The sequence below is a fragment of the Harpia harpyja genome, chromosome 22 (genome assembly GCF_026419915.1).
Source record: "Harpia harpyja isolate bHarHar1 chromosome 22, bHarHar1 primary haplotype, whole genome shotgun sequence".
NCBI classification, from domain to species: Eukaryota; Metazoa; Chordata; class Aves; order Accipitriformes; family Accipitridae; genus Harpia; species Harpia harpyja.
Genome location: NC_068961.1, coordinates 19700443 through 19713799, shown reverse-complemented (window position 1 = coordinate 19713799; position 13357 = coordinate 19700443). Strand labels below are relative to the sequence as shown.

General features: G+C 44.4%; 1 protein-coding gene across 1 annotated transcript; it reads left to right on the top strand.

Moving 5' to 3' along the window:
- Window positions 1–616: 616 nt before the first annotated feature.
- Window positions 617–13066, top strand: F10 (coagulation factor X). Its single transcript, XM_052773550.1, has 8 exons — window positions 617–937; window positions 3274–3434; window positions 4919–4943; window positions 7632–7745; window positions 8709–8849; window positions 9703–9953; window positions 10777–10894; window positions 11696–13066. Exons 1-8 carry the CDS (start codon window positions 868–870, stop codon window positions 12241–12243), a joined length of 1428 nt encoding a protein of 475 aa, XP_052629510.1. The 5' UTR covers window positions 617–867; the 3' UTR covers window positions 12244–13066.
- Window positions 13067–13357: the final 291 nt, after the last annotated feature.

The window sequence follows — 13357 nt, the reverse complement described above, 5'->3', positions numbered from 1 at the left end:
GCTCCATAGGATGATTTCTTCTCCGCAACATTCCAGTATTGACATTTATGAACAAATCATCGTCTTGCAGAAAAAGGGTAAAATGCTGAAAGAAACCAACCAGTACTAAAGGCTGCACAGAGCGACTTTTTCAAAACAAAGCTGAGGTTTAGGTATATTTTTAATACAACAGCCCGTTTAAGCATGCCAAGAAGATGAAGGAGACCCGACGGCAGGCTCTGGAAGCAGCAAAGACGTGGCCTCCACAGGGAACCCCCCCAGAAAAAATGGGCGATGGAGCCCAACTCCCGGTAAGCGCCAGGCCGAGATCAGCGGGGCCCTGGGCGTCGAAAGCCCGGAGCCGGCAGGTGAGGGTTGCCGGGATGTGGGGAAGGCGGGCGGGAGCTGCCACGGGTGGTTGGGCCGGTGTTTTGGGGTGGAAGCCCGGCTTTGCCCCTGCTCGGCCTGGCGCCGAGCCCCACACCTGCCAGCGGCGCGAACGCCAGCCTCGGCCAGCGCTTTACTTATTAAAGTGACGTTTCAATTCCCCACCCCCCCGCAAATCAAAGGTACGATTTAAAAAGCCACCTTCCTTGGTTTACTTAAAGAAAAAAAAAAAAGAAAAACAGTCTCCTCATCAGGCCGCCCCCCCCCACACACACACGCACCCTCCCGTCTGAGAGATCCCGCCGGCGGCTTTCCCCCTTCCCCAGCGCTTCCGCTATTTCTGGGCAGGGTGAAGCAACGCCGCTTCAGTCTCTCCCCACCCGGGGCGGGTGAAGGCTTCGGATCCCGTCCCGTGTCCCCGTGTCCCCGTCCCCGTCCCGCCGGCGTGGCCCCCTCAGGACCGGCACTAGCGTGGCGGGGGGTGAGGGGCTCCGCGCCACCATGGCCGACCGCCTGCTGCTCCTCCTGCTCTGCGCGGCGCTGGCGGGCGAGCTCCGGGCTGAGGGAGGCGGTAAGGCGGCACCTTTTTTTTTTTTTTTTTTTTTTTTTTTTGGGGGGGGGGGGTGGGTGTGACCCCTCTCCTCACAGCCTTTGGGAGGGGTGAGCTGTCGGGGGAAGGCGGGAGGCGGTGGCCGGGGGCTGCGGCTGCGTGAGGGGGAGAGCCCTCCCGCCCGTCGCCGCTGAGGGAGGGCGTCCCGCCCGGCCCCCGCCTGCGGGAGCGGGTACCCCAGGGCTCGTCTTCCCCGGGACGGTTCCCAAAAACGGCTGAGGAGTTGTCCGTGCCGACCCCCGCGCCCCGCCGAAAAGACGGGCGACCTCCGCCTGGGGGGGCAAGGGGGGCACCTCGGGGTGCTTGAGCCCCGGGGGTGCCATGTCCTGCCGCCGTCCACCGAAACCTTTCCCAGGCTGTTGCGCCTTCCCAGTTTCCCGCCTTCCCTGTTTCCCCCTCTATAAGATGGGATTGCTGGCCCTCACCATTGGGTGCCCTCGCACGCAGCCGGGGGGGGCCCACGTCTGTGAGGGGAAGCTTGGCCAAGGCTCGGTTGGGTGCGCTTGGCCGTGGAGGGGCTGGGGCGAAGGGAGGGAGCACGTCCCCGCCGTCCTCTGTGCTGCTAGGGTCAACACCAAAGTCCAGAGCACCAGCAGCGAGTGGCTTTTCCAAAGTCGTTAACTCTTCCTTCAGTGAGTCAGCCCGCTTAGGCTTTTCAAATGAGGACTTCCACACGTTTCTGGAACGTCCTGCTTCGGTTGACCAACGCCTGTTGCTCCTTGGTGTCTCCGAAGAAAGAAGCGTGACGGAAAGCTTGGGAAAGAGAACGACCAGCGGAGAGTTCAAGTTTACAAAAACATCTGCTTAGGCGGATGATAGGGAGGCAAAGGAACACAGAGGCAATAACCCCAGCGGCTGCGTCCTGTCACTCTCCTGTGGCTGCACAGAGGGATTTAAGGGCAAACAAGATAGTGGGTGAATGAACTAACAGTTGCTGAGCTACAAGTTACAAGCACTTTCTGTAAGCCTTCCTTGCGAGGAGCCTTTTCAGAACAAGCGGGGCTTCAGATTACGCATAGGCTCTATGGGATTGCTTCATATAAATAGCACTAGCAGAAGTTGGCTTTTTGTGGCTGATCCACCAATTCCAGTGAAAACACAATGAATCCCCTCTGTGTTCTCTGAGAGGATATTATGGTATATGATTACTATCAGCAAGTTTATTGCTGAATTGAACTGCACGAAGAACGCTCCAGAAGGTAGGTGCAAGCTGCCCACTGAGTGTAAGCCATTGGCCTTGAAGTCCCATCTGCAGCACTGTCTTCCACGCTCCGGTCTGTGATTGGAAAGTATTTTTTCTCTTTAAATTCCAGGTGTTTATAACATAATTAAATGCCAGCTTCCAAACTCTGCAAACTTTCCTAGGATATATACTTTTTACAGTAATTGGCAATTTATTTACTCCAGTGTTGTTTCTGTTTTTCCTGTCTGGTAATGTGTGCACAAGTCACTGGAGAGTAATGCTATTGTTCATGCAGCCAAGTGGCTGAGCTGAGTTTAATGCCTCTGATCCTTCAGTTTAAATCAACAGCTTGAACTTGAAGGCAGCAAGTCTTATGCTTCCGTGACACCAAGCTTTTAAAAAATAAAACAACCCACAAAACTAACCTCAGGCTGTACTTCCCTGCTAAAGCTGACATTCGTTTACTTCTGCTCTTTGTTAAATTTTAGAACGCAGCTGCCTTAGCTCTACGTGCACACATATCGGTAAGGCAGGAACATTTCTACAGGCAATTGGGAGGTGGTGTTAAGAGGGAAGGAAGACCCCAGGGCAGCACAGTGGGATTTAGGGTGGTGAAGGGCAGTGGAATTCATACATAGGCTTTCCCCATCTGTCAGTAGAGATGTTACTGCATCCTGAGTTCGTGTGGCATTTAGTTTCTGCACCACAAGCCCCTGGAGCAGGTGGTGGTGGTGCCTGGTGGTCAGCTTTAAAACCAAGTCAAGGAATGCAGTCTCCCTGGCCTTCAGGGAAAGTCATTCTGTTTAAGACTGGAGTCCTGAGCAGGAGCAACAGAAATATAAACCCTCAGCGGCAACCTGCATGTTCTTATTTCCAAGACTAAAAACAGTAGGAGGGAATTTTGGGGGCCTGCAGTTTGTCCTGGAGTTGCTGATTCTCAGAGAGAGACTTCTCTGAGAGATCCAGACATGTATCAGTCAGTGTGAGGACTAACCTCACAGGTAATGTTGTGTATAGGTAGAGTGGTGAAAGGGTCTGTTTTGGTTTTGTGTCTACTTCACTGATTTCTAATGACTCTTCTCCTGCCACCTGTATCATTTTCTCTGTTGTCTAGTATTCATCAAGAAAGAAAATGCTGACAAGTTCTTGGAAAGAGCAAAACGTGCTAACTCTTTTTTGGAGGAATTGAAGAAAGGGAATATTGAAAGAGAATGCAATGAGGAGCGCTGCTCGAAAGAAGAAGCAAGAGAAGCCTTTGAAGACCAGGAGAAAACTGTAAGGACGAACTCATACGAAACATAGGTCTATATATTTCATGTTTACAAAATATCATTAAGGTCTTTTAAGCTGGTCATCAGAACTCACAAGTTACTCCCAATCACTTAACACAAAGAATAAATGGTGATTTTGTCTGTGGTTGGAATTGCTTACACTTAAGCATACGATAACAGTCTTAATTTAGCAAGGCCAGCCCATGTTAAAGCCTCCATTCTTTTACCTGTTCTGATCTGTTTAATTGCCATTGTGAGGTATTTGACCTTTAAATGCTTTGATACTACCTGTGTTGGAAATACGTTCACCCTATCTGGGTGGCATAGCTGAGTGTCATGACGATGGTCAAGAGTTCTTAGGTGGAGAGTCCACAGGAAGTTTGAGAAGGAAAATGCTGACATGGAACTTCATTGGAAAATTTTTGCCGAACTTATCTGAAGCAGCTTTGCAGTGCTTATCATTTTGTGGCTGTCTTTTTCAGTACCTGATTTGACAGAATGTATACTGTGGACAGCTCTTATATGCCTTAATGTTAGATTGCCCACATGGAATGAAGTTTGTATGTGTGACTCTTATGTCACCTGCCCTACCCTGATGGCTGCTGAACTTTAGACAGAAATGCGATATGTTCCCAAGTGCAAGGGAGAGTTAAAGAGATGGGGCAGCTATGGGGGCTGGGGTCAGTAGAAAAGGTGATATTTGAAAACTCAAAGTGACCTGGTGGTGAAGGGGAATTGGGAAGATCAGCTGTAGCTATGTGGCTGTTAAGAACAGCCCTGAAACTGGAGTTAAGGCCAGATTCATTTCACTTTAGCATTACTTGATGGCCAGAATGTTCTTGGAGTGGCCCTGAGGTGACCTGGGTGGGGAGTCATGGGTGCATCGCCAGGGTACTTCAGAGCATAAAGGTTGGCTGATCTATAGCAGAACCAGCACAGCCTGTTCTGCCTGGTGCCCAGATGTCACTGAAAAGGACGGTCTTGGACAGACAGCATACCTGGAGTCCTCAGTGCAGAGGGAAAGAAGAACACAAATTGGACAAAATATTTTTAAATCTCAGGATTTCTGAGGTCCTGATTGATAGGAGTACGGGTGGGGGTGGAGACTGAGAATTTGGCATTACAGGAATGTAAGTAAATTCAGTCAAAACTGATGGAAAGATGCAATTGTGCAAGAAATCAAGCGCCTTATGCTGAGTGAGTCACACTGGGAAATGTCTGAGGAGTTCTAGATATTTCTGAAAAACACATGAGACTTGTTTCTGTAGCTCTGGGCACTATGGATGGATGATATAGTTTTAATTTACTAAATGGTAATAGCAGGCTGCAAGGCACTGTATGTGCCTGTAACTTAAATATTTGTTTTAACAATTGTTAGCTGCAAGTATCCTCTGTATGAAAGCTCTAATATTTTTCTGAGGAATTCAGTAATTCTCATCTAACTTTTTCTGTCTCCTTTTATTCCCCTTTTCCCACACCTGCCTGTAGGAGGAATTCTGGAACATCTATGTAGGTAAGAAACACTGTGTTTGTTTAGAGAATTAAGCTTCCTTATTGCAAGGTTAAAAAGGATGCACCTCTTAAGTAACCACTTCCTGCTCCCTTGCTTCCTCCCTTTTCACCATGAAACACCCTCACTTTGTGTTTCCTCTGAAGAAGGAATATGATTTACTGCCTTGCTTTTGCTTGAACCCAGTCGGTTAATTCGAAGGCAAGGTTCAGCTGCCTCCAATTGCTGGGATGATCTTTGCCCTCTCAAAAAAAGAATAGTAGCCCTTTGCACACAAAGGACAGTGAGAAGCAGAAAACTGGGTGTGTGACTCTGCCAGTCGGTTGTCCTCTAGAGGGGCAGCCCCAGATGGGGGAATTCAAGATGCAAAGAGTCATAAATGAGGGCAGCGCTTAAATGCCATAGCCAAGACAAAGTTAGTAAACTGTGTCGCACAGTCGCTTGCCGATTTCGTGTCACCTTCCATGCCAGACTGTTGTTGATTTCTGTATTATAGCGCGTTTTGTGGGATGTGTTTTCTATAGGTCTGTTTGCCATTCAAGGAGGACATGCCAGTAGATTGGCAGATACTACCCATCAGTCTTTTCTGTTTTTTTCTAAAGGTCTGAGTTGCATTTATTAGGATTCTAGTGTTGGTAATCACTATGCAGGGACAGATTTTTAATGTATTAGTGTTTGGTAACATGTTCTCCTGAAAGTATGTGTCCAGCTTGTGTGTTAGGAGGAGTCCTTCAAAAATGTTGACCAAAGACAGCTCAGCTTTGTCTTTTGGAGTCTGCAGAAAATTAAAGACAGTTGCCACGAAGAAGATGCAGACTTTCACAATCCTCTAAGCAGGGGATGAAGTCTGCAACCTACAGGCTGAAATTTCAAGCAAAGCCTGCGTCAGTGTTGCAGTGAACAGCAGTAGAAAATTTCAAACCATTTTCTCATGAGAGTACAAGCAGCCAGTGCTCTTAGCGGAAATGCCAGTTTCATACATCTTAAACCACGGTCCACAAATGCTTTATTGGTGTTCAGAAGTATTGAAAACCACAGCTACCCTTAGCCAAGTTACTAGAACAATTCATTCTTGCTTCCTTTCATAGTAGGGGATTCTGCAATGCTTTTGTGCAATACTGATGTAAAACTCATTACCACAGCGGCAACCACAATGTAGGGAAAAACTAAGCGAGTATGGTTTCTAACAATAGGATGCTGCTTAGCTAAGACTACTGCAGAATGGAGTGCCCTGGTACTGCAGAGGAGGCAGAAACCAGGAGATGTGCTGCAGGCCTCGAGTCTGTCTGTCTTTTGGTAAATGGTGCTCTTGCCTTCCCTCTGTTGAGGATGCACATCAGTCTTCAGTGCTTCTGTGGTGGACCACACAGATGCAGCATTTGGAGCGCTGTTGGTTTTGGCCACGTGCAGGTACAGAAGGGATGTTGAGGTGTGAGGGCAGTACACAAAGGCCAGCAGATGTTCCCTGTGGCAGATAAAGCTGCAGCAGATGAGGTCACAGGCCAGAGCCACCATGCAGGTGGGAAGCAGGATCCTTGGGATGAACAGCTTCTTGCATCTTGTTTCCTCTGTGGGTATTGCTGTTCTGCCAGCTGCTCCAAACAGGGGCAGAACAGGTGGTAAAATACAGAAATGTGAAGAGCGTATTGTGTAAAGCAACGAATTACTGAGCAAAAGTCACTTCTCTGGATATCCTGCTTTTCTTATCAAACAGTGCAGAAGAGCCCAGCAGGGTCATGTGATGGGAACACATTTGTTACAGCAGGTCACTGGGTGGGAGAGACTGTGGCAGCGAGCATCAGTGTAGGAGTGAGGTACCTTTGTGTTGCTGGGAGAAAAGGCTGCTACGTGGAACGTGTCTCCGAACGCAGTGCAGCCTCACTGTCCTACGTGTAACTGAGTTTGTGAGATACATGTGGCTGGGGCCCTGGAGTCAGGTCAGCCCCTTGTGTCCAGGTCACGGAAAGAAAGAAAGGCTGCAGAGCTACCTTTCAAATGTGGGAGATCCCAACATAGATGTGGGGAGCGTGAGGTAAGAGCTAATATTTTGAAGCTCAAGCTCATACTTTGACGGATACAATGGGAAAATGTTGGTACTGTAAGCAGCACAAAAAAGGAATTTGGCCTGCATGCTTGAATTTAGCAGGGCTTTGTAAAGCATTTTTTTGGTTTTGTGTATTTTCTGATTAATATGGTGGTGTCTGCTTCTTCAAAGGAACAGCACTGCAGGCAGAAGACAGGCACAAGGGATGAGATGACCTTTAAAGAAATAAAAGTTGAGTTGCCATTACTATGCAGAAATTGTAGGGAAATGCAAGAGGCGAAAAGGTTAATATCTTTAGACAGTAGTTGCAATGTAGAAATGTCCTGTCTGCTTTTACAGACTGTAAATGTTGTATACTCCGACCACGTTGTATTACTTTTATCTTCGTACAAAAAAAGGCTTGTGTATGCTCTGTCATAGAGTAGCTACCAAAAACAGATTGCAAAACTGAGGATATGTGTAAGAATCATTGCTGGTTTGGAATGATTGCATTTATGCTCTTTGTTCCATCTGGAATGTGGCAACTCACAGGACATACGTTTTAAAAGGAAAGATGAAAGGTTGCTTATTAAAACTAACACCCCTTCAGAGTTCACTGAAGATGCTTACACTCATACAATAATTTGTTTTTTGGTTTGTTTTTGTAGATGGGAACCAATGCAGCTCAAGTCCTTGTCATTATGGTGGACATTGTAAAGATGGAATTGGTTCCTACACTTGCTCATGCTTGGATGGTTACCAAGGCAAGAACTGTGAATTTGGTAGGTTTCTGCTTTATAGAACTGTGGCAGTGAATTTCCCAGGGAGCTGAAACAGAGAGAGTTAACTCTTTCTTAACGAGCATTATTCGTCTCTTGGAAAAATGCATAGAATAGGATGGCAGTCAACAATGAGTTGGAGGACAGTGCCAGAAAGTCAAAGCCCTGGTGGCTCTACAGCTGGATAGTGTTAGTGAATGCTCCGAAGTTACACTTGCTCCAAAGAAAGCCCTCTTAATTATGATAGCGCCCTTCATATGAACTTGAATCCCCAAAATATGATGATAAAACTAAGAAGCATAGGATTCTTGTAACTGATATCGAAGAGCCTTTATTCCAAGCTCAGAAGTACAGCCTCCCTGCCTAGCTCACAGCAGCGAAGATCCAAAGAAAGCAGATTTCGGTAGACAATGCAGACTTTTTCAGCTTTGCAAGGAATCATTTTCTGCATATAAATCCTTCCTGAGTTTCACTTCTGTATGCTACTTTCACAGCTGTATGCTACTACCCTAATGATGTCACTGGAGCGTGTATCAGTAGCCAAGAAGTAAGAGTGGAGGGTGCGGAACTGAAGTTCAGACATGGGACTGCAGGGAGTGATGAGGAGTGGAGTTTTTTAAGGCAGGAGGGAGGAATCATGTGAGGATATACCAATATGTGGACTTCTCTGTTAGTGTTTTATTCATTCTTCCACTGTCATTTTGTCTCTGCTTTTTTAAGCTCACCATGACATGGCCACTGGGCCCACGTGGACTTGGCAAGATTGTTTCACGTGGTGGATCTGACTACTTTGTAAGGCATAAGCTATTGTTAGCCACTCATGTTGTTACTAAGACATGCTTCAGGTTTTACAGGTGGAGATATAGATCCTGTTCAAAGAGTGCAGTTTAATTTGGTGAACTTTGAGATCTTCTGTGAAGTCACTGTTTATTTACAGTTTTTTCTCTGAACTTATCTCTTTTATAGTCATACCAAAGTACTGCAAAATAAACAATGGTGACTGTGAGCATTTCTGCAGCATCAAAAAAAGTGTACAGAAGGATGTTTTGTGTTCCTGTGCAAAAGGGTATGTTCTAGCAGAGGATGGCAAACACTGTGTTTCATCAGGTATGAAGCCACGTAATAAACGAATAGCAACGGTGGTGAGACTTGTTTCACAGTTAAAGAATGTCTTTTCAGCTATCAGTATTCTACATGACATAGATTTAACACTGACGCAAGCCGATTTGTATTTCCAAAGCCTTCCATGTGGGAGGTGATGTGATGGACTTTCAAAATCTAGCTGATTTCAAACCCTTTCCAAGGTGCCTCTCTCAGAATTACCTGAGTAAACTCCACTGTTGGCAGGAGAGAAATGTTATATCTCATTTACTTAAGCACTTAACACTCCATATAAAATAGCAGCTTGCAAAAACTTTTCTACTTTAGATTTCAGTTAATCTGATCAAATTCTGATGACATTAAATAATTATGGTTAATGCTATTTACATTTGTATATTTTTGTTGTATTTCAACAAACCTGGGGGGAGGGATAAGCCAACTATATACTCATGATGTCGGGTTTTATATCCTTTATAACTAATAATAATTTGCTGTCATGAGCCATATTATTCCTAAAATAAAACACTTCATTTTCTAATTAAGATGGTTTTACTAAGAGCAAGGACATGAACATAACAATGTAAACAATTTAAGATGGTGTTTTAAATTTTAAATACTTTGAAAACACTGTCCAGAGACTGAACCTATGGACAAGTTTTTGGACTACAAAATGGCTTTCATTTTTCAAACCATCTGGTCTTCCTCCTTTGTTGCATCTGCCAAGGTTTTGCTAGTGTTTTCAAAACAGGACAGCTGCCAGCTGCATTAACTGATTTATTGTGAGATGGTGTTGTCAAGGAGTTTCCTCTTGTGCTGGTGTTTCTGTCTGTCTCTGATTTTAACATTCTTGTCTTTACAGTAAAGTATCCTTGTGGAAAAGTTTTTGTGAAAAGAAAAAAAAGGTCAGTTATTTTACCCGATGATAAAAGCAATGTAACTAGTAATCAAGATGGCCCTCCCACAAATGGAACAAGTTTGGAGGCGGCCATTGTAACTACCACAGAAAGCCCAACTGTCCGTCCTGGCAATGGTACAAGTAGCAAGACTCCATATGTCAATACCAGGATAGTGGGTGGTGATGAGTGCCTTCTTGGCGAATGTCCATGGCAGGTAAATCTGGTGTTTGTGCTCTGCATGTAAGCAGGATGTGTTTCTGAGGGAAAGCGTGCAATTGTTCATTTAACTCGGTTGCCTCCTGAATGTTACCCATGTAGTATGCCATTTGTAGCGGGAGGGAGCTGAATTGCCTGAACCTAGGCACTTGGATGTGCTGTTCTGCAAACTGCAGCCTTAAAATGTCAAAATGAAAGGCTTTGTGCAATTTTAGATGGTGATGCTTAACCTGTCACCAGAGGGGGTTTTTGAGTCATGCTGACCTACCAGTGCCATTTTTGCAGGTTACATTCCAGTTCTGTCTGATAGCAGTCCATTTAGGTAGTATACCTGAGAGCGTGTCAGATCAAGCATGCATTTGCTTCACAAATAGGCTTTCATATCTAAGTTTTCCTCTTGAGTTTGGACCAGCCAAAATAGTTCCTGTGTTTGGGACGCTAAGCGGGGGTCAAATGGGAACAGAACTTGGACAGGACTTCTTTAGGGTGGTGAGTCCAAGGGATGAGGTGTTTTGGGGGCTGCACTCTCCCGGCTCAGTCAGTCAGTGTCTTGTTCCTAAAAGACATTACTAAGCGCTGTGAGTGAGGTGACGTAGAAGCCAAACATCTACGTCACGTAAAGACAGTTGAGACTCTGTAGCGGTACACGCCAATCTGTAGCATATGCATGTGTGTATGCAATATTAGGAGACACCTGCAGAGTAGTACATGTTGTAGTAATAAGCATATATGTCGTGTGCAGAGGAATCAACTACCTGTTTATAGCTCATCTAACTTAAACTTCTCTTCTTAATTCTGCACTTACCTTTTTTCTTTTGCAGGCTGTTCTGTTAAACGAGGCAGGGGAAGAGTTTTGCGGTGGAACTATTTTGAATGAAAATTTTATACTTACTGCAGCTCATTGCATGAACCAATCTAAAGAAATCAAAGTTGTTGTTGGTAAGTGGTTATTTATTTTACTCCTGTGATGTTTGAGCATGTGTTGCAGACTAATCCTTTGTGCTCTAAATCTGGTGTGAGGTGTACTCGTATTACTTTATTTGTTATGGTTTGTTACTTTTTTGTTGTTTTGCTTTTTATAATTTCTTGTTGTTGTAGGAATCCTGCTTTGTAATAACAGGGGCAGCTGATGTGAGGTGTGATAACGGTGCATCCCTTTCTTCTTTGCCAGCTAGTTGGAAGTGATTTAAGAACAAATGTTCTAGGAGCATTGGCTAGCATTGTGTTCATCAGAGTGGTCCTTTAGAAAGCTTATCATTCCTGGCACATCTGAAGCATACAGATTTGTTTCTGCAGGAACACTCAGGAAAGCTATGACACATTGACTAGAGGAAGAAGAAACAAACTCAGATTGTGACTGCTTCACTTCTGAGGCATGATACTAGATCAACACAACTTTATATTTGCACTAAAACATGGTCTTGACCCAGACCAGTTTCTCTTTCCTGATATAAGCCAGGCTTAAGCTCCTGTGAGAGCTTCCACGCAAAACTGCATTAGTTTAGCTGAATCAGTTTATGCCTTTATGTAAACTGATACAAAAATCTCCATAGACAAAAGCTCGGAACTGAAACTGATCCAGGTGCTGCTAATAAATATTGCAATACATCTTTACTTGTATGGTTTAAAGGCTTAGGCAAAGTGTTAGGTATGGCTATAGTACTGTCCTCCTTTATCAAGGTTGTTCTTAATTTCTTATATTATCTCCATATTAATGGCTCTTTTAATAATCTTGTACAGGTGAAGTGGACAGAGAAAAGAAAGAACATTCTGAAACAATGCATACTGTGGACAAAATACTTGTTCACTCTAAATACATTGCTGAGACTTACGATAATGACATAGCCTTGATAAAGCTGAAGGAACCTATAACGTTTTCTGAGTACATTGTCGCAGCATGCCTCCCTGAAGCAGACTTTGCTAATGAAGTTCTGATGAACCAAAGATCCGGGATGGTTAGTGGCTTTGGACGTGAATTTGAAGGTGGACGACTATCCAAAAAACTGAAAGTGCTTGAAGTCCCCTATGTTGATAGGAACACTTGCAAGCAATCCACTAACTTTGCTATAACAGAAAACATGTTTTGTGCTGGTTATGAAACAGAGCAAAAAGATGCTTGTCAAGGAGACAGTGGAGGTCCCCATGTAACCAGATATAAGGATACTTATTTCGTTACTGGAATTGTTAGCTGGGGAGAAGGATGTGCAAAGAAAGGCAAATATGGTGTCTATACCAAACTGTCCAGGTTCTTACGCTGGGTAAGAACAGTCATGAGACAAAGTTTCTAGTGGCGTGGCTCTTGATCCTTCTGTTCGCTAACGAGACGCAGTTTCCCTAATGGAAACTTTATTCTTTTTTTTTTTAGCCACATCTGCTAAACTTGTTTTGAGAGCTGATTCCTTAAAAGTTATGGTGCTTTTCTTTTTGTTTTATTCCTGGCTTTAAGCATGTATATGTGGACTGCTGGTGTTGTTTTGAATTTATACAATGAGGGGCTTTCCCCAAACAAAATTGCTGCTCAGTGGGGTCTTTTCTTTGCTTGTTTGGTTAGTTTTATATTGCCATTTTGGTTCCTGTCTGTTTGCCCAAGTGCTTCCACCAGAGGCTCCTGGACATAATATGAGCCTCCACTAATCATGATGAAAGCGGCAAGGACAGGACTTCAGTTAATCCTCGTACTGCAGCCAGCTGGCTCAGTAGGGAGTTTGTTATTACTAGAGCTGTTTAGCAGTTTAGCTTCTACCTGCAGGTGTATTTAGAAGATTAAGGGAGCAGGGAAGCTTGCTTGGTAAAAGCTGAGACACAAGTAAGTATTCAACATGTGATGCTAAATAACCACATGTTCCACAAAATTGCCTGCTTAGGTCACAGCAGCTAATTAAAATGGGGTTTTGCTTTATATGGATTGTACTTCACTTTATTTTAATTTGAACACTCTGTTCTGCTCATCAGAAAAAAAAATATGTGCATGTTCACTGTTTCCTGTATCATGTTCTGGATTGTGTATGGCTGAGGATCGGAAAGCTACTTGCCTGTTTATTGTTCTAGGTGTTTCTGTAAGGTGCAATATTGATGTACACCAGCATTTGAAATAAAACATTCCTTCTTTTTTTTTTTTTTTTTTTTATTTATTCCCTCCAGTCGGCTTACAAATATATGAAGATAAAATTTCATTTGAGAGTGAAAAAAGAGTGAATATCCCTAAACAAATATGTGTGACACATTTCATCTGCCTTATGTCAAGGCTGATGAGGAGGTAGAGAATGGAGGGGGGTAATTAAAAGGCTTTCTTTGGCCTAGAGGTTCATAAATGGCAAGTAAGATGCCAAGATACTAATTTTCTTAGAAAGAGGCAAACCCAGCCAGTGATTCCCCACACATAGTCTGTTCAGGTACTATGAT